Here is a 24,643-nt window from a genome sequence, read left to right on the forward strand (position 1 = left end):
TTGACACAATGTATCAACCATAACAAATGGCCACTTTTACACCAATTGTTAAGGTACTATATCATCTCCAGCAGAATTAATAAAATACAATATTCTGGGCTCACAAAAGGAAATATACTATAGCAGATAACAGAATGTGCTTCAATTTGAGAAAGGAAATGTACATTTTATCACTGAAAGAAATTGAATTTCATAGATATTATAAGGCTACTCAAAAATTGGTGTGAATCTTAGGAATTCAAAAGCTCAAACCAATCCTTATTATTTAAAATTGATTTGAGATTCCCATTATGCTGAGACATGTGTTCCTAAAAGGAGTGTTTCAAAAAGAAAGTTTATGATATAATCAAATCACTATGTTAGAAAATATACTGTGTATGAATGCATGAACTCAACAATCCAATGAAAAAGGATTTCTTTTTTGAATTTTATGAAAAAATAAAACAAAATTTTATAATAAAATAAGAGAATAACAATAGCCAATACAGTATATATTTTTATTTTCAAAGTAATTATTCAGAGTACAAGCCTTAGACGCAAAAGATTCTTATGAAGAAGAAACAAACAGGTAACACAAAACTTTCTTTTCAGTGAACTAAGATGAACTAGTAGTATAAATGAAACATATTAGCACAGGTATTAAACTATTTTTGAAACAGTGGAATAGGTATATAAGGAAAATATTTCAACTTCGTTTTACTTCCTATTTATCTCTCTTCTACTTTGCTCTTTATTTGTGTGCGTGCATTTGCACATGTGTGTGTGTTGTTTATACAAGAGAAACCACGTGATAGTTCGGTTTGTGTGTCTGACTTGTTTCACTTAACATTATATTCAATTTTTTCTTGTACCAGGAATTGAACTCACGTCCTCACGCTTGCCAGGCAGGTGCTGTGCTGCTGGGCTATATCCCCAGCCCCCTATATTATTTTCAAGATACTAAAGATTTAGTACCTGAAAAAAAGATTTCTCAGGTCATTTATCAGTTGGGACAGCATCTAGAAGAATACGTTAAATTATAACGTCGGAAAAATTCAGGTTAGCACAGAGTAACCTTCCAAAATTGTAAAAATTCAAAAATTCAAACAACTACTTTTTTTCTACTTAAAATGGCAATGTCATCACCAAACAGGTAGGACAGAAGCTAAATGCTACAGAATGTGGTCTATCAAAGATTTGGGGGGGAGTCTTTTTCAGTGTTTCCTAGTATGGACAACTTAGAAACACTGTCCTATGTTTAGGGTACATCTTAAGCATTTCAACAAATCTAAATTCTTTAATATACGCAATGAGAGGTAGTAATGTTATTAACATGTTCCCACTCTCTTGTGAGCTCAGGTTGCACTGTGATAAAATGCTAGTCCTTTTTTCACTAAGAATGGAGATATCACAGAGGAGGTCGGGGTATTCGGAAAGCTTAAGGAATGGTGCCCACACTTACATACAAAGATTATACCTGTAAATCAACAGCTTTTCCTATCTAGTCACTAAAACAGCTACTCTACGTTTCTACTATTAAAATGAACTATCCGAGGTCAGTAAAGTTTCCAATTATTTTTTGTAACTTAAAACTTGAAACTGGGACAGGCAAGGAATAGGAGCCCAAAAATTATTTGTGGAATAAAGCAACAGGCTGCAATTTGCAACTTCTTGTTGCTATATTCTGATGAAGTAACCACGTTACTTATAGAATTAATAGAACAAAACTTCAAGTCACAACCAAAACTTCAGGCACGTCAGTTTTATGGCTGTATAAATACAGAGATGTGTGATCATAAAGGACCCTTTGCCATTAGTCCCATGCAAAACAACCCCCTGCCAAATACACTTCAAAAACACTTATCCCATCATCTGTCATTCTGGTCCCTTTCTGAGGCAGCTCTGGAAACTGTTTTGGTGTCTATATGAGATGTGATTTTAAAAAAAATACTGTGAATGCTGCTGCTGCAGGCCATCCAACAGATGGTTCATAAAAACATTGTGACATGGCCCCACTTACCTTATTTATTGCACCTGGCACGGTATGACTTCCGTGTCTTTCACAAAGTCAAATTGACAATGAAAAGTAAATGTTTTGAACCCATTCAGGACCTCTAGGTATCCATGACAGTACAAGTAAAGACACTCTTGAAAGAGCACTTCCAGAATTGCTTCCGAAAGTGGCAAGAACAATGGGATAAGTGCATTCAAAATAAGAGGGAGTATTTTAAGGGAGATTAGTGACAATGTGTCTTTTATTGTAATATATTTTAAAATTTAATTATTTTTCATACATCTATTATATTTTTAAATTTAATCATCCACCATATATTTCAATCATAGCTTGTATATACTTCTTTGAATTATTACCATTCTACTATTATTATGACTGTTCCCAAGTTTTTGCCATGATAAATAAGACTTTAGTACAAACATCTCGGCGTAATATTATACTTTACACAGTCTATGCGATGCTGAATTCTTTATGTTTTAAGACTTTTCTGAAAGGTGAAGTTTTGTGGTGAAGAATTTTCTGTAGAGTAGGGGAAAAGTTACCTTATTGCTCAGGTTCACGTTCGCATTTCTGCTGAGGAGCAGCGACACCATGTCCACGTGCCCTTCCTGTGCTGCGAGATGGACGGAAGCAATTCCTTGCCGGGTAACTGCGTTGGCATCAGCACCATATTCCAGCAGAGTCGTTGCTATGTCCATCTGGTTCTTTTTGGCAGCAATGTGCAGTGGTGTATAACCATTCTGTCAACATGAATCACTTGGTCACAGGCCCAGTAATGAGATATAAGGGTGCACAATGCATTTTCAGATAGTATACTTCTCTTTCTAGGGCTTTCTTTGACTACTTGAAAAATCAGGACTAAACGAAAAACACTGTCAGATCAAGTGGTTTCATTAATATAGTGCCCTTCTTCATTTCTAGGCTTGGAAACAATTTAAGATGCAGTGTAATATAATATAGCCAGAGTACTATCAGTTCTCCAAAAAGAATACAGATTTTCCTTCTGCAAGGACTCATGTTAGTAGGTGCTCAATAATGGCATGTCTCATTGAAATTTAGGCTAAGAAAACCCTTCCTGAGAAACACCAATGATATGGTACCCCAAGGCATGTTCAGAGCCATCCAAAATTTCATTTTAAAAGTCCCTCCCATAGCCCTCTGCTATGTTTTGAACGTGTCTCCTAGAGTCCTCGTGTTAAAAACTCAATCTCTATGCAACTGTGTTGAGAGCTGGTACCTTTACAAAGTGATAGGTCACTGGGACTCTGTCTTTATGGATGAACTAATGCTGTTATCTGAGGCCTGGGTTAGTTATCCTGGAAAAGGGTCTTTGATAAAGGGATGAATTTGTTCTCTCCTTTTCCTCTCATGCCCTCTTGGCCTTCCATCTTCTGCCATGACGTGACAGTACAAGATGGTCCTTGTTAAGTGTGGGTACTTCAGCCATGGCCTCCCCAGCCTCAAGAACTGTAGGAAATCTCTGTTCCTTTTGCATTGCCCAGTCTCAAAGGCCTTGGTATACAGCAGAAAATAGACTATGACACCATATACTGTTAATAAGTTGCAACCTTTTGTGTTCATGGTAGTCAAGGTGGTATAATCTACTCACTGCCCATGTGATTCCCGCTTCCACTGAAATTCAGTTTCTGTGTGATGCCTCAGCTAGATTAGTCAGCTGCGCATCCCCAAACAGAACATAGCATCATCTTTTTGCCTTGCCTGACTCTGCCAAGAGAGCATTTCTCTAACATGCTGAGGAAACCAGTATATAACAATCAGAACTCAGCTCCATGGCCACACCCTCCTTGAAGTTTACCTTTCCCAGTCTTCCAGGCCCCAACACCCAGCTCTCAACCTGATGGACTCCAGTCAGGTACTGTGGACATTTATTGACACTCTTTTGTTTATATATCTGTCTTCTATGAAAATGTAAATTTGTTGAGTGCATAGTGGGTCATATTTGTCTTTTATGTCTCTCTAATGCCTCAGAATAATCAGCACATATCAATTAAATGAAGAAAAGAAATTTTCAGAATGTGACTCAAGTATGCTAAAGCTTCCAGAACATTCTCTCTCTTAGCTGACCCCTGATGCATGGAGACCACCAAAATTCCTTTGATAAACTGTTAATTAGCTGTGTCTCAGGCGCCATCAGTGTCTGCTCACCTAAGAAAGCTCTGAGGAACTTTGCCTTGGCTCAGTCACTTACGAGAAATACAAGATAACCCTTGTATATGGACGTGAACCTCACATCTACAACAGAAGTGAGAAGTGGGAATATCACCCTTGTATTTTTTTGAAACCAGCCTCTGCCAAACTGGATGAGCCAGAGAAGATGATTTTGTATCTCTATTTTTAGCTTTGACCTATTGCCATCTGGAAATCCCAGCTGCCCTGGAAAGCATTTGGCCCTCTGACCAAATGCTTGACACACCCTTTAGAGAGCAACATCTTCAGATCCCAAGGCAGAGCCTTGGACTGAGCCCAGTGTTACCGTGAATGACAAGGGGTACTGGTTCACCACTCCAACCTGTCCCATAAAAGAGCACGCTCACAAAGCAGCATGAGAACAGGAAACAGGATCAGTCAATATGTCTAAAACTAACTAGGATGGTAAAGGAAAGGTAAGGTCAGAATTTAGCTTCTTATCATTCATCTTACCTCTTTTTGCTTTTACTACTGACAACTTTCAAGCAAGTCAATTCCTAACCAATGCAAAGCAGCTCAATATCTTCTCAGACATGATAACCTTTTTGATTACTTCTAACTGCACCCCAAAATCCTAGGTCTTAAGAACACTTATCAAGAGAAGCTGTAGTATCTCTGTAATGTACATCTCTGTAATGTACATCAATTCCAGACAAGTTACTTTTCATTGCTTAGGGATTTGCCTTGAGCTTCTTACCTGATATACAAAGTATAAAGTAAAGGAAAAATGACTCATGGTATTATTTTAGGATGAAAAGTTAATCTTGGAAAGATTTAAATACTTTCAAGTAATAAACAAATAATTTATCTAGAAACCCACAAAGTTTTTCTCAGAAAGTTTTTTCTCAGAGAAAAGAGATGCATAATTAGAAGAATAAAATAGGAAGAGATTCAACTGTGGAATAATCTTAATCTCCCTTTTACCCCTTTGATGTAGAAGGCAAAATGCTTGCCAAGGATGCTTCTGCATCTCACCATGAAAGTCAGACCAAAAAGTTTTAAATCATCAAAAGTGACATACAGTTGTCATATCACTTTGTATTTTTCTTAATACATTTCAAAAACACACTGATCTATATCAACAAACATGTTTCACATCTTATGAAAGAAAAATCTGACAAATAGTAAGTAAAGGTTCACTATTTTTCCCATAATTAGTGCTCAGGTTCTCCCTGGATTTTGGCCAATCCTCTTTCCAGCAGTGTTCTGCCTCAGGAAATACATCTGGCTAAAGTGGATTACAGCAGCGCCTCTTTGTGTATGTGTGTGTGTGTGTGTGTGTGTGTGTGTGTGTGCATCCCACTTATCTAAAATATGTAACGCTTCTAGGACAGTGTAAGAAAACCTATTGCCAATCTTAAAAAATGGTAAGAAGGCATCACATACTTCAGCAAAAAAGGCATAAGGGATAAGATCTAAGGAAGAGTTAACTTTGAAGTTGCTGCTGTTGCACCCATGTACTGAGGCTTTGTCCCTCAGCACTGTCCCTCAGCACTTTCAGGATTCTGGAATGCCTGAGCCTCTGGTTAGCAAAGGAGGGAGACTGTCGCCTCTGTAAGCACTCTCCTTACTGGCTTGTGCTGTAAAAGAACCACTAGCATTGTTCATAGCTGAAAAACTACATTTCCCAGCTTCCCTTGCCGACAGAAGTGACCAATGATATGTAAGGAAAAGTGGTGGGTGGAGAATCTGGGAAAGCCCTGTTGTGCTGACTTTCCTTCTGCCTGCTACTTGAAGGGGGGACCTGACAACCCAGCCAGAGCTCCAGCTACCACTAACACCAACGCAAAACAAACAGAGCAAAGCCAGAAAACAGTTTTCTTCAACGTGCCAGAAATACTGAACCAACACCCACAATTGCTTAGCCTATCCCCGACTGTTTATGACATAAGAAAAATGAAGCCTTATTAGTTTAAACCACTTAAGCAAGGTTTTTTTGTTTTTCCTAGCCAACAAATCCGTCCTTAACTGATATAACTGGCTTTATGCGGGATGAAAGTGCAGAAAAAGCCCCTGACTCGTACCCCTGCCCCAGAAGATGGAGATGACCGAACATGTGCCAGAGATGGCAGTGAGCAGGCAACTGTGCTATGGCAAAGGGAATCAATGACCCGTTAGAAAAGCCTGTGTTCAGGTGACTGTAGAGGATATGCCTAAGGCTGGTGGGATGTTATAGGGAGTTATTTAAAGTACTGCTTTTTTAACTATTTGTCAAAGATGTTTTGCAGATACGAAACCATGAATACTAAATGTGTTTTTGACAAATAGCTAGAAATCAATTACGAAGATAGCAGTTGGCCACTGACCTGTTTAAGAGTTATTGGTGTATGGGGAGATGGGTGAAACTCACTTTCGTCGCATGTGTTATTTTATAGTATGTCAGTTAACTACTTGGTAGAGTTGTGCCAAAGTTATTACTCCCGGGGAAGTAACATTGACTTGGTTGCTTACCAAGACCCTCAGGTTACTTATGAGAAAAGGAACCTAAATGCACAGGGATTTTAAAACACACTAAAATGAAAAACACAGCTATCAAATGCTATTGTAGGTTTTCTTCTTTAAAAACTATGGTAGGGCTGGGGATGTGGCTCAGGGATAGAGCACTGGCCTAGAATACTCATGGCCCTGGGTTTGATCCCAGCACTGAAAAAAAGAAAGTTATGATAAAATACACATAACAAAACTTCCCCCTGAAAGCTCAGTGTACAGGTCAGTGGAATTCAGTGCATTCATATTGTTCTCAAATGACTGCCACCATCCATCTCGGAACTTGTCTGTCTTTCTAAAGTGAAACCTTAATTCCATTAAACACTAATTCCCAATTCTTGCCTACTCTTTCCTTGACAACCACTCTTAGCCCCTGTTTCTGAATGTGACTGTTCCATGTGCCTCTTGAATAGAAGGACACAATGATTGTTCTTTCGTGAGCGGCTTATTTCCATTAACATACTGTCTTTAATGTTCACTCATGTAGTAGCATGTATCAGAATTTCCTTCCTTTTTATGGCTCAGTAATGTTCCCTTGTGTGTGTTTGTGTGCATGTAAATACACAGACTCCATATCTTCTTTATTCACTCATATTTTGGTGGACACTCGGCTGTGCTCACACTTTGAGATTTTAAATTTTCTTTTAAAAATAAAGTTTTATTAAATCCAGGCATGGCTTGACAAACATTCTTCATGATAGAAAAAATGTTTACCAAGGTCAGAAATTATGGAGGGAACTCACATATAGATGAAAAGCTGATTTACTAGTTTGATTTTGAACTAGTTTCATTGGGTACAGTTCTGGGGAGGCTGGGCCAGGAAATGATTTAAAAGTGTAGGAAAGAAGTTCTGAGGAGAAATACCTATCAAAGACAACATTCTCTCTAAATGGAAAAGATGCTGAGAATCTTCTCAAAGTATCTAAAGTGAGGTACAACAGGCCAGGTTTATTAACCTGTGTGTTCAGTTGACTTGATCTAAATATTAGTTCTACAGGAGAATATTGAAGTTGCCTCCAAATGGAAAGTGAAACAAAGAGGTAAAAAGCATTAGGGATGCTAGAGGGTCTTTCAACCAATAGGATGTACAAAAAGAATTAGATATCATTATAGTCCTTTGGGCTGTATTGTTAAGTCACCTGCTTAACAATAGCAAATTATTAAACTATACCTACCAAATTATTTTAACCCAACTCTATCTAAACTCTGTTTTGTCACCTACCTCTGCAGTCAGAATAATAAAACAGCTGTATACTCTATATTCTTTATCCTTTTTCTCAAAAATCTACCTCCTTTCCTGGTCAAAACTACCCTAAGAATAAAGATTTCCCATTAGCAATAATATGAAAGCTTTCCAACCAATTTCACAAAACCCAAACAACTCAGAGGCAATGTTTTATGTCCTGGGGAAAATGTAACACGTCTTTATCATTTTGACAGAACAGAACTTTGTTGCTCCGTTTGGCTGTGCCTATATGTTTATCTGGCTAAAGAGTATTCCAACTTCTTTTCTTCTTCAGGCTCCCGGATATCCTGGATTTTCAAGAGAAATCAATTGACCAGTAAATATTTATTGAGCATCTACCACATTAGCTGGCTAAAGAGCTGAAGGCCCAGCTTTCCTAGGTGCTCTATTTCTGTGATTTTTAATGGCATCTGGATGAGGAGGGCACTGCAGGTGAAGCAAAAGCAGATTTCAAACAGAGACTGATAGACATTGCCCACCAGTCTCCTTGTGCTGGGAACTGGAGGTACCTTTGCAGCTGCGTGAGGTGAGGCTCCTTGGTCCAAAAGCAGAAGGGCCACTTTCTGATTATCGTAATGTGCAGCTACATGCAGTGGAGTTAGGCCGCTCTGAAACGTGCAGAAACAACAGTGACTGTCAAAAGTGCCTTAGGATGAAGGGCCTGGACTTAGGAAATGGGATTAGATTAGATACAACATAAAGCATGGTTTATATCCCAGTGCCACAACACGTGCACTAAGCATTCATCTGCTCTTTTCCACGTGTTCTTCTTCCTCATGGGCTGAAGTAGGGCTTAGTTATCATTGGGACCGGAGCTGGGGAATATTAGCAGGTGCTTGTTTTGTTATGACAAGGTGGCCAGTTGCAGGGTGGCCGATGACCTCCTACCTTCCCAGCAGCATCTGGAGATGCACTTTTCTGTAGCAGGAGATTGGCTACTTCAAGCTTCCCATATTTTGCTGCCACATGAAGAGGAGTAAATCCTTTCTGCAATAGAAAACATAAAAAGTAAGGCACAATAGAAATGACAAAGGAATAGCTGGGATAAGTGTACTGCTGATGTCTATTGGTTTATTGAAAGGAACAGTTAATGCTTAAATCTTTTTTTCTTTTCTCTTGACCAATTTTGCATGCTTATATCTGATAATCTGAACAACTAATTTGAAGACAACAATATGCAATGTAACAACCATTGGTGAATTCCTACCATCTTGTTTGATCTAATGTTTTTTTTTATAACTTGTTTTTGTCTTTGTTTGAACAATCTTGCATTCTTACATCTGGTAACCTGAACAACTTCGTTGCAGATAACAATAAGTAATATAACAACCACTGTAAATTCCTATCATTTTGTTTTGAAATCCTGTATTGTTTTGTATTGTTTTGTTTTTTGTCTTCATTGTTGTTATTTTGTTATTGTTTTTTCTCCTTTAAAATAAAAAAAAGAAATGACAAAGGGTTCTGCTTTTCTGGAAATGACATACTGTTCTAATAATGAAGATCAGTTAAATGTACATTTAAGGACCAAGATTAGCAGATAACAGTTAAGGAGTCCCCTTGTTAGTAGAGATAAGGAGAATACATCTAGAGGGAGAGAATCTTTCTCCTTCCACTGACTGAGCTACAACATTCCACTAATTCTAAACTAATCAGGTGTCTAACCAGGATGTAGTTGGGGAGTTGGATCTGGGGATTATCCCAGGACCATTTGGGGATTTTACGTTGCAGAAAAAATAGGCTATAAGGTCACAGATCCAGGTTGGAGGGTGTGGGGAAATATAGCACAAGTTTGGACCTCTCATCATCTCCCATCATTATTAGCCTGGGTACTGTTTCTTCCATTTTGCCATAAACACATGTAACGTCCATGTGCATGTTCCGGGACTTAGGAGTCAGCAATTCTCTTGCATTTGCCACTAAGGATGAACTAATCACTGGCACATTCAAGCACTGGGTGCTCAGAGTTTGTGGCTTTGCTTTCATATTTCCAGCTCCTATAAGGAGCTAGGCACCAACTAATCAGTGTGTACCAATACGCAAGGTCCCAAGCACGCATCAGGGTTGAGAGGCTATAAATGTATATAACACCTGAGACTATTGCAAATTAGAGCCAGTGGACAGCTGACATGGTGGGTGGCCAGGGGAACCTCAACCCCTTCACCCATTATTTTATTTCACCTATTAAATGAGATCCACGAACTGGCATCTCAACTCCACTGAAGTGCTCAAACAAGAGATGAGGTTTGAGATAGTCATCATTTATTCATACAGTTTTCTAAGTATTTGCAATTATCTTCTGTATTGATTACACATTAATCCTTCTTGTCCACACCCAAATTAGAGACTGCAACACTAATGACTATCTTTTTAAGATCGGCTACAGGCCAGTTCATTTCACTGTTACATTGGCTAAATTTATGTAGTATCCCAAGAAAAAAATGAGCTCCACAGTTTGCATTTTGCACATGTAGAGCAACTATGTGCTTGGCTAATATTTTAAGACATTAGTTGATCTTTAAAAAAAAATCAAACCATAAATCAGACAAGACAGCAATGATGACAACAAAAAGGACAGTAAAAATAAAGGGAAAAAAAAAATCCCACTTCCTAATGGGAAAGTTTTATAAAAGCATCAAAACAAAACAAAACAAAAATGCCAGGCATAGTGGTGCGTACCTGAGGCAGGAGGATCACTGTGAGTTCAAGGCCCTTCTGAACTACTTAGCGACACCTTGTCTCAAAAGACATCAAAATAAATAAATAAATAAATAAACATGAAATAAAAGCGCTTCACCCAGTGCTTTGACAGCATGGCTTATATTCTTGGCTCAGGAAAAGGAACCTGCCAATGTGTTTTCAAATACAAAGAACTACCCTCCTGTTCCTCAGGACCCTGTGGCCACGTGAGCATCTACCCCAGGATCCATGCGGCTTCTGTACCTGTCATGTGCAGGGAATTATAAGCATTTCGTGGGACATGGCAGGATTCCAAGACTTGTTTGCATACCTTTGTTGTTATAGATAAAGATGCTCCATGATCCAAAAGGAATGCAGCTACATCCTCATGCCCCTCTCGGGCTGAGAGGTGAAGTGGGGTGTATCCAGATGTTGTGGCTGCATTTGGAGATGCTCCCTGCTGCAACAGCTGTTGTACTATATCCGCCTTCCCCAACCGGGCTGAAATGTGGAGTGGGGTTTGGTCATCCTAAACGGTGAGGTAGAAACGCAAAGCTGATGAGCTCAGACAAACGATGGTGCCATAATGAAAAATTCAGGGGACATTAGCTGCTTGATATCAGAGGCACATTCAACTCTTTGATTCAATGCTAAAAGGAATCTCATTTATCTTCTTACAAGGTTCAGAAATGTGAGAAGAGCCGAGCTAAGCTCCTTAAATTCCCTTGGAGTGATCTAATTAGTATGAAACTGTGAAAGGCAGTTCAATTTCTAAATCATCGCCACTATCATCTGTCATAGAGTATCGGTTTTTAACCTCTCCTGATTCCTATTACAGTAGGGAGAGAGAGGGATCCTGGTAAAATTCATATGCCTAGGAGGAATATCATACCTCCACCAGCCTTATGCACTCATCAAGAAGGAAGTATTTTCTTAGTACTGTCTTCCCGTAGTTAATAGCAGCGAGAAGGCGGGTGGCATGAGGTTCTGTAGGTCTACTAGTGACAGCACTCCAGCCAATAGGGCTGATAGGGGCTGGTACTCTGTGTGTTGGGAAATACATCTGCCTTAAGTGCTAGGCCACCTTATAATTAAAAGCCCTATACTCTTAGTGTTTATCCTCAAACGGAAGGGCACCACTTCCTCATTTTCCCAGAGATGCCCTATGATGACCCTCCAAGTAGAAACTCCCCAGTGAAATGTGATAAGGTTTAGATAAATACTTCAAGTAGGACAGATAGAGGCGAACATAGACACTGTTTGGGATGAAGGTCAAAGTCAGCCAGCAGGGCTGTGTAACAAGCTAAAAGCATGAACAGAGTGAGAGGAGATGCCATGAGGAAGAAGGGGAGGACTGGAAACAGGAAAGGACAGGTGCCAGAGAAAAATCTCAGCTACTTCTCCTGCTGCTGCCATAACCATCAAACATTTACTAAACACCTCCGATTGATTCTTAGGCTTTGTTTGAAGTACTCCACCTATGTTAATTCATTAATCCTTAAAACAGTCTTATGAGTTGGGGCAATCATGATTCTCAATGAGTATGTGAGTCTCTGGAAAGGCAAGCATGACACAAGGACATTATTACCTTGCCTGGTGTTACACAACTGCTGAACTGTGGACCAAGACTCGACCGCAGGCAGTCTGCCTGAGGAGATGGGCTCTGAGCCTATATAATACTGTATTGTCTCCTTAGTGAAAGAGTGAGTATAATTTCCGTCCTTAGTTTGTGTGTACAACCACTGCCTAGATATGATGTTTGATACATAATTAATAGTATTCACTAATACGAGGTTTCTTTTAATCTTTAGTAGATTATTGCCTCTCTTAGACCATTGAACCAACTTAGAGGGTTAACCAAATCCAGATCAGGGGTCCGCAGACTATACTGTAGGGGCCAAATCCAGCTGCCACATATTTCTATAAATAAAGTTTTATTGGCACACAGAGCTTTCACAATGATTGCTTTTACACTACAATGGCACAGTGAGTAGCTGCGACAGGGACAGTATATTTTGCAAAGCTTAAAATATTTCCTATCAGTCTCTTTACAGGAAGCCTGCTGACCTCAGTTTCTAGATGGTCTACACTGGACACTTGAGGCTTGTCACAGCCTTTGTACCCACCTGTGGATCTCACGCTTACAAAGACTTCCTGGCTTGTTCCTACACTAGTACCTTTGTACTAATTACCAGTTTGTCTTACGTGGTCTCAGTCACTATAATTATATAATTAAGCAATGTTTTAATACATAAAATATGAGTACAAAAGGACAATAAAGGATTTTTCTTCACTAGGAATAGTAAATTAAAAGCTTTAAAGAGCCTTCATAGCAGCTGATTAAAAACAGTTTTGGATAAATTAGATATGGGAGAGGTAGCCAAATATACTAGGGGGAAGTCTAGAAATAGCCTATAGTCAAATTTCTTCACAGATATCATTATTTTCTCTCTAGTTAACCTAAAACTAGAAACCGTCCAAATAAATGGGAATAAGTGTACATTCATATATTGAAGTTTACAATTAATGGTTGAGATCTTTATGTACTTATGATTCTCGACATGAACTGCCATTTTGATAATCAGCCCAGGTACTGACCCCTGGAGTAGAAAGTTTGGGGGCTTCTACTAAAGGCTGAACATCAGACAGGTATGAAAAAGCCAAACCCAGCCCTGACATTCTTCTTACATGCAAGGGCACATCCCAGAGCTTCTTTCCTCTGAGTCTTAGGAATTATGGTCTCCCAATTTACAGAGAAAAATAAATCCTTCCCCCTTTTGTGGTTATACCAGCTGACATATAATTCAACCAAAAGAGCTCAGTTATGCTTTTAAGTTGTGCTCTAGAAACTGTATAAGTCTCCATCAAGTGTGGACAACTCTGGACACATCCTAATCTATTAGGGACAGTTTGGGGCATGTAATTATTCTACTTAATTTTGTTAAATTGACTGGATACATGTGGATACCATGCATTTTTTACATTATTACTTGAGTAGAGATTTTTGTTTTTGGAAGTTATTCACTTTCTTAAAAAAAAGTGTTCTTGAGAGATAGCACATATATATTTAAAGATTTTGTTAAAATCCCAACTTCTCCCTCAGTAGAAAAGGGTTCACATATTGCACATACCTTAGCTTTAGCTTCTACCTGAGCGCCGTCTTGTACCAGATACCGCACAACTTCCGCCTGGCCTGAGCGAGCTGCCATGTGCAGGGCTGTCTCTCCTCTCTGCAGGACAGGAGCCAAAGTAAATTAACTGCAGCTCTGAAGAACATGGCATGTTTCATTTGGCAGAAAGCTTATGATAAACTTTTCTTAAACTTTTCTTTAAAACTGAAGAATTGCCTTAAGCACTTCCTTATTGAACAGACAGGAAAGCGAGCACATGGCATTTTCCAGGAACCTAAGTCATGATGGCAAGGACTTTGGGGTCACCCTAGGGGGCCTTGTCACTAACAGCACCCAAAGTATTGCCCAGGACTTTCTGTGTAGCCTCAGTAGGGATAGAAAGGTGAATGTGCACAGGGGTCAAGCAGAGAGTAAATGAATGAGGCAGGGCAGTCAGGCAGAGCTTCATCTGAGAGCCCCATCCCTGCCCCAGAGGGGACACTTCCACCTTGCACCTGCAGATTGCTGTTCCCCTGTGAAGGACACCAGCCCTACCACACCACACATTTCTGTTTCCAAAAGCAATGGCGCTCTTGGTATCTGCGTACATACATTTCCCAGCTCATAAATGCTGACTTAAATCTTAATTAAAAATGACACTCTGCATGGGCATCAAAAAATATACTTGAGGGCCAGATGGGCCTTATTTATAGTAGCTTCTTTGTGTCCTCTGCTTTACCTAAACAGATCATCGTCCTGCTCCACACTTTATCACAATGGGTCATTTTCTTTGCCTAATATGATGATGTCAAATTTGAAATCCTGTAAAACAATGTCAAATGCCACTTCTAGATCTAGGGCGATAAGTTACTGCCTGGTATCTACACTGAAGGGAGTGTCATGATTCTCACAGCAAGGCTTAGTGTGGGAAAACATCACTGCATAATCTTATACCGAGAGTTAGTTCCAAGGGTTTTGTTGTAACATAGTGAAGTACATTTAGGAGAGATTACTTCGAAGTTACTTGAAATTAATTAATACAAATGATGCAGTGCTTGAGCTACCTCCTTAACCTGGAACACGTCCTACTGCTTCTGTTACAGAAAAATCCCCACACCCATAAATACTACATTTTAAAAAATATAATGTATAATAGTAATGTACTGATAACGTTAATGAACACAATCCGTAAGACCTAAAAATTTGTGGCCGCCTAGCCAGTGAATGGATGGTGCCTTCCAAGAAAAGGAGACAAAAAATGTTCTCAGATGCCATCTTCTCAAATAGTCAAATTAAGTGTTAGTTTAACTATATTAAAAAACAAGCAAATGAAAGCCACCTTTGCAGTTGCTCAGATACTCACAGCTGAGTACTTACCACATTGGTGGTGTTTGGTGAAGCTCCATGGTGCATTAGCTGTGAGACGATATTTACATGCCCCATGAAGGCAGCAACATGGATTGGGGTAAGGCCCGACTAAGGGAAAGGAAGGAAGTATTGGTTTGTTGGCTTAGCATTCAAAGTGTTTATTTGTCTATATGCCTGCCTGAAGGCCTCCATCCACCCATTCATTTATCTATCTGTCTATGCAGTCATACATCCATCTGTCCATCCATCCATCCACCATCCACCCATCCATCCCAGCTTAGCAGTCAGATTAGATCAGATTAGAAGGTATCAGGACATTCATAACATGTCACAGATTCCAACAGGCAACTGTATCAATGCACGATTATCCCTTCCCTAGGGCAAGTTCTGTGATTATGAAAGTGTTTCATCATACTTCTGATATAGCCCTCAGGAAAAAATGAGAGCAAAATAAGGTTTTCTTCCTTTGCTACTAAATTTTCATTATCCATATGAGTACATGCATATGTATGCACTACAGGGTGATTATGTACATATTACTAAAAAATACTGACTTTAAAATACTAATGTTGGGCTTTCAAAAAAAATTCCATGTATTGAGAATATTACACAAGAAAGAGGAAGGTACTTTACACAAAGCCATTCCTCTAATAAAAGAGCAAACTGTACTGACAGTTTCAATCATTTATTTCTTTATTTATTTTTGAGACAATAGTGCAGGCTGGCTTTGAACTTTCTTATGCAGCCCAGGCTGGCCTCGGACTCACAGCAATCCTCCTGCCTCAGCCTCCCGAGAGATGGGATTACAGGCCTGAACCACCATGCCCAGCTAGATTTTAATTTTTATATTTCCTTCAAATCCTACATACACGTGTACACACACACACACCTGAAACACTATTCAGTGAAAAGTAGAGTGAATAAATAAAAAAGAGGATCAAAACCTCAAATCAATCGTCTTATGAAAGAGTGTAACTTACCTGTGTTTTTCATGCAAAACAATTCCTTTTTAATTTTTCTGAATTTAACTAAGCTTAAAATATGTGCATCATAATCTGTTAAAAACTTTAATAGGGTTAGAAAAAGCTTATCCATTTTTAAAAAGGACAGAAGGGTCAATTAATTTGTAAAGAAATTTGAGAAATGTCAGAAGTATGTGCAACGAATCCTGTACATATTGCTAAAAAATAGGAAAGAACAAGACAAAAGAGCAGTAAATGTGGCTGCTCCCACTTCAAACAGTAAGGCACGAGCAAAGTGACGAAAGGAGCTTTGTGATGGTTTGGCTCCTTTTCCCATAGGCAGAGAGAGTCCTGGGAGCCGGGTCCGAGCTGCTCACAGGGCACACACGGCTGGCAGTGGGACCTTCCATCACTGACGGCACCTCTGCACACCCATTCAAATATCAGTCAGATCTTTCTCCCAGTCTATTCTGATCTTTCAAAAGGATTCCCATGCACTGTACTATTTTCTACTTAAAATAACAGGGTGCTTCAAGTGAAGCCATATGTCTAGGTAAAGAGCGAATGTCTGTTAGTTTTTTTAACCATTTAGTCTTTCAGAATTATGTGTTACAAATCATGGCAAATATTCCATTGATAGCTAAGAACCTGAGGTCAAATAACAATGACAAGACTGGACTAATTTTTAAGGAACATCACCGCTTCCACAAAAACCCTTGCAAGGGCCAGGCATTGTGGGGTCTGAAGGTGAAGAAGATGCCCCTGCCCACAAGAAGCCTGTGTTTCTGGGCTCCTGGGGGAACAGCTGGGTTGTGAGTAAGACAGCTGGGTAGGTGCTTTGATAAAGTATACACAAGAGGAAGCATTGTAGTTCAGATCTCAGAACGAGGGGAGCATGGCAGGAGCAGGCAGCCCAGATCTGGTGCTAAAGGGTTTGCCAGGTTAGCCTGACAGCATAAGCACTACGGGAAGAGGGCTCCATCTAGGGAATGGCAGTGGGTGGGATCTTCAGACTGCAGTGCTGGGAGGATGGAAGCTGGGGTAGAGGTGGGATGAGTCTGGAGGGGTAGATACCGGGCTTGCTCCCGTGTGCCGAAGGCCCAGCCCTGCTTCTGATGGGTCAGGTCTCTCAGCTGGTTCACAGGTAAGAAACCTAAAGCTAGTACTTTATTAATGTCAGCAACTCTGCATTTCATTTTTTTGAGCTTTCATACAGAGCAATCCTCACTTTATGAAAACACACGATTTGTATTATGTAGGGTTTCCCAATGTGGGCACATTTGACATTTTGAGGCAGAAAACTGTTGGTGGCAGGAGGCTATCCTGTGCCTTGTGAGGTGGTTAGGAGCCTCCCCTGGGCTCTACCAAGGGACAACAGTAGTACTGCCCATTTAAGAACTGCAGATACTTACAGCAATTGCCCCATACTCCGTTAAGGACAAACTTGCCTCCATTAGAGAAGCACTGAGTCATAACATTTCATGCAAGTTAAGCTTTCTATGACACTGCCACTTGCCTTGACTGTGTCCTCGGTTATATTTCTAGGCATGTGATGCATCTGCACCCACCCTCCCACGTCTCCTAAGGCCTCGCCACCCTTTCAGTGAGTTCAGAACATGGTCTGTGGCAACATCACACAAAGAAAACCAGCTTGTCGCCGGAGAAGGCGCTGGGACTCCCGCTCTGCTCTCAGCACCCCAGGAGCCCCAGAACTCCCACCTGGCTCACCTCAGTTACAGCTTGGATGGATGCACCATGTTTCAGAAGGAGTTCCATGACTTTAATTCGGTTCTTTTTGCAGGCAATATGCAGGGGGGTAAAGCCATTCTGCAAGGGACAAACGCACTTATTTGATTGAGTACTTTCTACTGAAATCCGATTTTACTGCGTACAGTGAAATATTTCTGCTAAAATGATGTGCTATAAAGACTTCAAAATATTCAGGGACTGTGAGGAGTTAGACAGAATGGTGATTCATTTCTGGGAGCAGAGGTGGTCTACCTGCTCCCAGGAACCCAGTGTTCCCTGAAACTACAGCTGTGAACAGGAAGTGAATGTTTTGCTACCTCCAAGTAGGTAAGGCACATAAGATAAGCACTTCCTTGTTTTATTTTGGACTAAATATCATCCTTCTTCCACCTCACTTCAAAAATATAATACAATTGCTGTGCCTGCTGGGCATGGTGGCACACACCTGTAATCCCAGCACTCGGGAGGTGGAGGCAGGAGGATCGTTGCGAGTTCAAGGCCAGCCTGGGCTACAAAGTGAATTCAAGGCTAGCCTGAACTGCATAGTAAGACCTTATCTCAAAAAGACAAAAAACAAAACAAAACAAGAAAAAAATAGTTGTGCCTAAACAAATATTTGCATAGCCAAATTTTACCAATAACTATTCTGACTTCTAGGCTATATTTTAGAACAGTAAGACTGGTTGTAAAATGCTGTCAGTTCTTGCCCAGCTTTAAGATTCAAGTAGGTGTTTAATCCAAGGAAGCAGAAATTTGAATGATTCAACATTATTTGGATCATTCGTTTTAATATTTAATCTAATATAATCTGCTTTTTAACAAATTACCTCCCAAACTGCCCTGGCAGCAAGCTGAGATGATGCCATATACTTTAGCCACTAATGGAGCACTATAAACTACCAGGGTTCACCATAAAAGCTAAGGTCAAAGTCATTGCAGATACTTCCAAGCAGGTTCCTGAGACCATTTCTCTGGCCATAGTCCACCCCAGGGTGACGGGCTACAAGCTGCACATGTTGTGAAATCTCCAGAGCTGCAGGAAAATGTGAGCCCACACCCTGCTTTAAGGTTTTTTTTTCTTGTATGGAAAAATGAGTCATGATTGCTAATTTCTTTTCCTCCCTTCTCAGAATTCAGACACATTTGACATACTAGGCAGGGTCAACGGCTCTTGCTTGCCTAGAATGTTTTAGAATTACAATTGGAATAGAGATGTCTTGGGTTCTGGGGAGTGCAGAAACCTTGAAAAGGTTAATTGGATGAAAGCCTTTACCTGAAAATTGCTAGTAAACTCACAATTTTTCTCTAAAACTGGGTGGCTTATTTTTTCCCCAAAGTATGGGTGCTTATTCTGAACTAAATTTAAACAGCTTACTAAGTTGGGACAATTTATTTTAAAAAAAACAACCCAAACACTATTTTTCCAAGAAAACCAAAATATAGCCCATTCTGAGGGCTAAAAGAGGAAATCATTTTACATAGTAGTTAACACTCAAACTGGACCAACATTTTGATTGGTTAAAAAAGAAAAACAGGAAGATGACAGGCAATTTTCCATTAACTTAGAAGAGTAACAGAACATAGTAGATAACAATTCCTAGATAAATGGATTTTTGATCATATTCCATTAACTTACAAGAGTAACAGAACATGGTAGGTAACAATTCCTAGATAAATGGACTTTTCGATCATTTTGCTTTATATTTTTAGATCTAAGAAAATACCTAACTGACACAGTCACAACTTTACCTATAATAACATGAGGTTGATGTCTTCGGTCTTTTTACAATTGATATTATTTGGCCTTTATTTAAATAAAAGAATCACAAGTACGACGCTATGGTTTCTCTTACATGAGAAAGCCAAAGTATAAATAATTTAAAGAGCAAAATAAAAGCAAGATTAACAGGAAACTGGGAGGTAGTTCTTTTGCAGAAAGGAGGTGATCTAGAGAGAGAGGAAGCAGGGGAAGTAGAATGATTAGGATTTTCCCTATGCACACGTATCAACTCCCCACAATGAATGTATTCATCATGTACTGAAAACATGAAGTAATAAAAAACTTTATAGACATAAAAAAGTGTTACCCTAAAGAGCTAACAATATAGCTCCATCAGTTTTATTAGTATCAGAAATAGAAGATTTTGTAGATTTCCAAGAAGGACATTTGCAAGTGCTGACGAGAAGTATGCTTTATTTAACTAACATCTTCCGTTTTGAGCGCTGTAAAAGCAATCCCTTCATAAACGGGGCAGCACATAGGCAGGGAGACAGTCTAGGCTGGACGCTTTGGCAGAGCCACTCACCAGGGCTTTGGCGTTGGGGTTGGCCTTCTTGTCCAGAAGGACCTTGGCGACTTTGTAATGGCCGCAGTGGGCGGCCACATGCAGGGCCGTCAGGTAGTCATTGGTGACGTCATCCACAGGCACGTTGTGCTGGAGCAGAAGCTGGACGCAGTTTAAATGATCTCCTTGTGTGGCCATGTGCAACGGAGACAGTCCATTCTGCAACACACATGGAAATCAAGTTTACTGTTTCTCCTTTTAAATGAAAATGTGCTAAAGACAAAAAATGAAAATACGAACAGATTAATTCTAGTTTTTTCCATGAAAATATCTTATGTTTTAAAAGGTGGTAAAAACTATTTTTGAACCATTACGGCTTTTTCTTTTCTTTTTTGGTAGTGCTGGGGATTGAACCCAGGGCTTTGTACATGCTTGGCAAGTACCCTAATACGATGGCCCCAGTCCTTTTTGTTTTGATATGACAGGGTTTCACCAAATTGCCCGCACTGGCCTTAATGTGTTATCCTCCTCCCTCAGCCTCCCGGGAAGCTAGGATTTCAGCAATGCATCCACAATTACTTTTAAGATGGGCCCTCCCACTTGTATCAATCAATTACAAATTGTCAAGGATAATTATTTTCCTGATTTGAAAGTAATATGAATTGCATTAGCAGTCAAAATCTGTATTCTTATTGAACGGGCATTGGACTGGTATCTTTTTTGTCCTTGTAGATTAGTAATGCTTGACATTGACATTGAATGGTTCAATTATACTGGTTCAATTAAAAAAAAAAAAACGACTACAATGTGTTTCATGTCATATCCTCTCACAGTAAGCAAACGGGAAAACCTTCGCCATTTCTGTAAGTTTGGTGCCCCCATGTGTCTGTGATGAGGAGAGGCAAGGTTTGGTCAACTCAGAGGATGCTTCCCTCTTAATTTAAATGAACCGCATTGAAAAACAGTTAATCATGTGCAGTAGGAATGTGTGGAAAATGTGTGTAAAGAGCTTAGGGAAGGAACAAATATAGTAGAAGGCAAATAAAAGTTATAAACGGTTAGAATATAGCTCAAAAGCAGAGCATATGTTTAAAATGTGTAAGACCCTGGGTTCCATATCTAGCACTAAAAAAGAAAAGAGAGAAAGAAAAAAAGGTTAAAGTGACATTTAGCATTCAGTACATGTTTTCTAATGAAGGAAAAACAAGATAGTAAAATATCACTTTGCTCGTGTGCCTCCTTTAAATATAGAGGAGCCAGGGGAATCCTTAGAGAACCCAGTTATCAAGAAAAGTTTGTGAATTATTGTGACAGAATTTAACACATTTTGTGAAAAAGTAATGACAGCTTATTCAGTTTCTAAAAAGTTATCTCAGTAAGTTTGAAAGTAATGATATATCAAATATACACCAAGGGGCCTGCTGTTTCTGAATTTTCTGCCTCAAGGTATTGTCTCCCAATTTCTCAATAAATGACACAGAGGAGAAGTTTGAGCTAGGAAAAATAATGTACTCCTCCCTTTAGCCAATCTCAAGGTATTATTCAGTAACTACCATATATATCTCATATTATGTTCCTTGAGGGCAAGGTTATAATTTTCCTATATTGCCCAGAAGAAAGTTCTGCAGGTACAAGTACAGCTCAATAAATATTTATGTAAATTTAAAGCCTTCATACTTTGTCAGTCCATCAGGATATCTCTGCCTAAAATATTCCCCTTAAACATTTTGATCCAAATTAGAAACTAATCTTCAGGAAAGGGTGGGCACATTTTCCTTCTGAGATTCTGCCACCCACGAGCATATGCACTACCTTATTCCTGCCAAAGTAGTCCTTTGCGCTGTATTTTGAAACAGTCTGAGAGGGAAACATGAAGTAAACAAGGAAACAAAATCTGAAGAACAAATGACTTAGCAGAGAACAGAAGTAGGAGGCAGCGTCAGTAACAGGAGTAAATTCTTCACAGTACGCAAAATAATGATGCACGGGTGGGAAATGCCCGGGTCACTGAGGAAGGACAGGAAGAAAGAAGCGAAATGATCATACGGTTTATGGAAGTGGGCCCCTTTACACATGGCGCCTGAAAATATGGCTCCAGGATGATGGGTTTTCTTAGTTCAACTAGATAAAAGTCTTGAAAGGACAGATGAACTGCCTTAAAGCTAGGAGTGTATTTGTTCATGCAGTACTACTGCAACACATATTTATTGAAGGCCTACTATGTGCTGGACATTAATCTATGTGTCTGGAGGTATTGCAGAATGAGGAAAAGTTCTTTCATTCTGCTGAAGAAAGTCAGGCTACGTGCATGTACACAAACTAAAAGATAATTTCATCACGGTGCTAAGAGCTGCGAAGTAAATAAGATGTGATTGAATTATAATCAATTAGGGAAGTGGTGGGGACAGGATGGGTAGATAGTCTAAAGAACCTCTCCGAGAAGATGGCATTTGAGCTGAAGATGGTACGGACCCCAGAAAGATCCGGGGCAAGTTGAAGGACTCAAACCAAGCAGTTCCCGAGAACAAACGATGTGTTTTAGGACCAAGGAGGCTGGGTGGTGACATGACCCTATGGTAGCAGCAGGGGAGAGGAGGGAGCGAAGGGGCCTGATCAGGACGTCCTTCTTAGTGCTGGGGGAGACTTTGGATTAAACACGGCAGAGGTATTTTTCCTCTAGAAAATCCCACCAGAAAAAGCAGGAAAGGAATTTGAATAGTCAAGTTCAAAAAAGCATAGAGATGTTCCTTGCCGTTCTCATACACAATGAGAAGGGAAATGAAAATAAAGGAGTGACGTCTACAAATTTCAGAATAAGAAAAGAGGCTTTAAGCGTGGAAATGCCCCTTGCAGGAGGGAAGAGGCTGAATCCTAAATGTCTGTGGACAGGTGTGGTTGGTGGCATGCTGACCGATGCTTAACAACCAGCTTTTAAAAAAAGAGAAGCCTCAATGCCTACCACTGGCCAGTTCCCACTGTGTACAGACTCCCCACCGTGACCAAGGTCAAGCCACTAATGTGATCAGTATGTGTGGAACTGGGGAGAGATTATGCACAGCGAGTTCTTGTGAGCAGACGCAATCTGACTCAAGCACATTGCTGGGTATAATGAAGACAAACGACCTATCTCTCAAATCTCAAAGGGGTAAGGATACAGAAAAATACTGCATAAGAGGATGTGACTTAGGGCTGAAAGCAGGACTGACTCAGAGCCTGAGTATGGCACCGTCAAGTTTCCAGACCCTTCCCAACCCAGGAAAGCCAGATGAGAGTCCCCTTCTATCCTGCAGCAAAGCAGGAGCTTAGTCACTGGAGAAGATGAACCGGGGGAGGTTCACACTCGATGCTAGCAGAGCCAAGGGCAACGGTGAGGATGTGGACTTAGAAAAGTGGCCACAGGAAAGGAAGACAGTATCGACGTTAAGTATGCAGTGTCAGTTAGACTGGGTTCAAATATTTGCTCTGCCTCACATATGGCTTTACTGAGACATCTTCAGAAAGCTGCTTCATCTCTTGGGGTTCACTTTTCTCTTTTATTAAAAGGACAGAGTAGCAGCATGGCTATCTCATAGCCATATCTGAGGGTTAAATGAGCTGAGACATGCAGAAAGCCTGGTGTGTAGTAATCTTTGTATTAGTTATTAGTATTATACACACAGAACAAGAAGGCTAACGGCCTCCTTTCCTTTTATTTCAGAAAGTATTCACATAGGTGTGCACTGCCAAAGGTTAAAAGATTGTTTTCAAAAACCTGAACTGCTCTAATTAAGGACATTCAGCCCTGACAGTAGACAACCCTCCCGGTGCAGCACCACCTGATCATCAAACCTGTGTACACTCTTACAAATGTTCCTGTTGAATGCTTGTGCCTGACTCTTATGGGAATTCTCCAAAAGAAAAGAGACTGCCAAACCAAATGGAAAGAGAAAAGGAAATGTGAGCAATTAGGGAAATATGAGAAGCAGAAAAAAACTTAAATTTAAAGTGTTACCTTGAATGTTGTTGGACAGGTAATTGGAAATACTATATTCATAAAACAAGAGGAGAAGGTTAAAAAAAGAAGCTATCAGAGATTGAGAAAATGTTCTTGAAAATTAAAACCAGGGAAGAAAAAAAATTCAAGATTTTCCAGAAAATATCAAATTAATAACAAGTTAGAAGAAAGAGATGAGCCAACTATCCATTTTAAACTATGCCTGTAGTGCTTTGACAAATGAAAACTAATCTTAAAGAGAATAATGAAAATTAACTGGAGGGCTTTTAAGCAAGTGGCTGACATGATTTGGTTGACACTTTGATTGCAAAGAGGAATCCGTGTTATAAAGGAGCAAAAGGGAAAATATGAGATGAGTAAAAGTTGTTACAATGACTGCATGAGAGGTAATGTGGTTCAGAAGGTAGGAGTGAAGAGAGAGAGAGAGAGAGAGAGATGATAGACATATCTATGTGAAAGAAAAAGAAAAAGTAAAATGATTAGGCTGAGAAGCATTCAAAAGGCTATGGTATCATTATATAGCATGGAAAATTTGTGCCTACTTAATTCTTTTGGGTACTATACC

At 39.8% G+C, this 24,643-nt stretch overlaps 1 protein-coding gene across 18 annotated transcripts in view; it reads right to left on the reverse strand.

Moving 5' to 3' along the window:
- The window catches only part of Ank3 (ankyrin 3, node of Ranvier (ankyrin G)), a 329,054-nt gene that overhangs the window by 140,880 nt on the left and 163,531 nt on the right, over positions 1 to 24,643 (reverse strand). For all 18 annotated transcript variants that reach the window (XM_013514813.1, XM_013514811.1, XM_013514810.1 and 15 more), the window contains exons 10-17: positions 20,106 to 20,303; positions 17,779 to 17,877; positions 15,098 to 15,196; positions 13,742 to 13,840; positions 10,942 to 11,139; positions 8,823 to 8,921; positions 8,444 to 8,542; positions 2,536 to 2,733 (exon numbers count right to left, since the gene is read on the reverse strand). In XM_013514813.1, the coding sequence (XP_013370267.1) occupies positions 2,536 to 2,733; positions 8,444 to 8,542; positions 8,823 to 8,921; positions 10,942 to 11,139; positions 13,742 to 13,840; positions 15,098 to 15,196; positions 17,779 to 17,877; positions 20,106 to 20,303 (1,089 nt within the window). The remainder of the gene's footprint in view (positions 1 to 2,535; positions 2,734 to 8,443; positions 8,543 to 8,822; positions 8,922 to 10,941; positions 11,140 to 13,741; positions 13,841 to 15,097; positions 15,197 to 17,778; positions 17,878 to 20,105; positions 20,304 to 24,643) is intronic.

Source organism: Chinchilla lanigera, unplaced genomic scaffold, assembly GCF_000276665.1.
Source record: "Chinchilla lanigera isolate Chin_1 unplaced genomic scaffold, ChiLan1.0 scaffold00024, whole genome shotgun sequence".
NCBI classification, from domain to species: domain Eukaryota; kingdom Metazoa; phylum Chordata; class Mammalia; order Rodentia; family Chinchillidae; genus Chinchilla; species Chinchilla lanigera.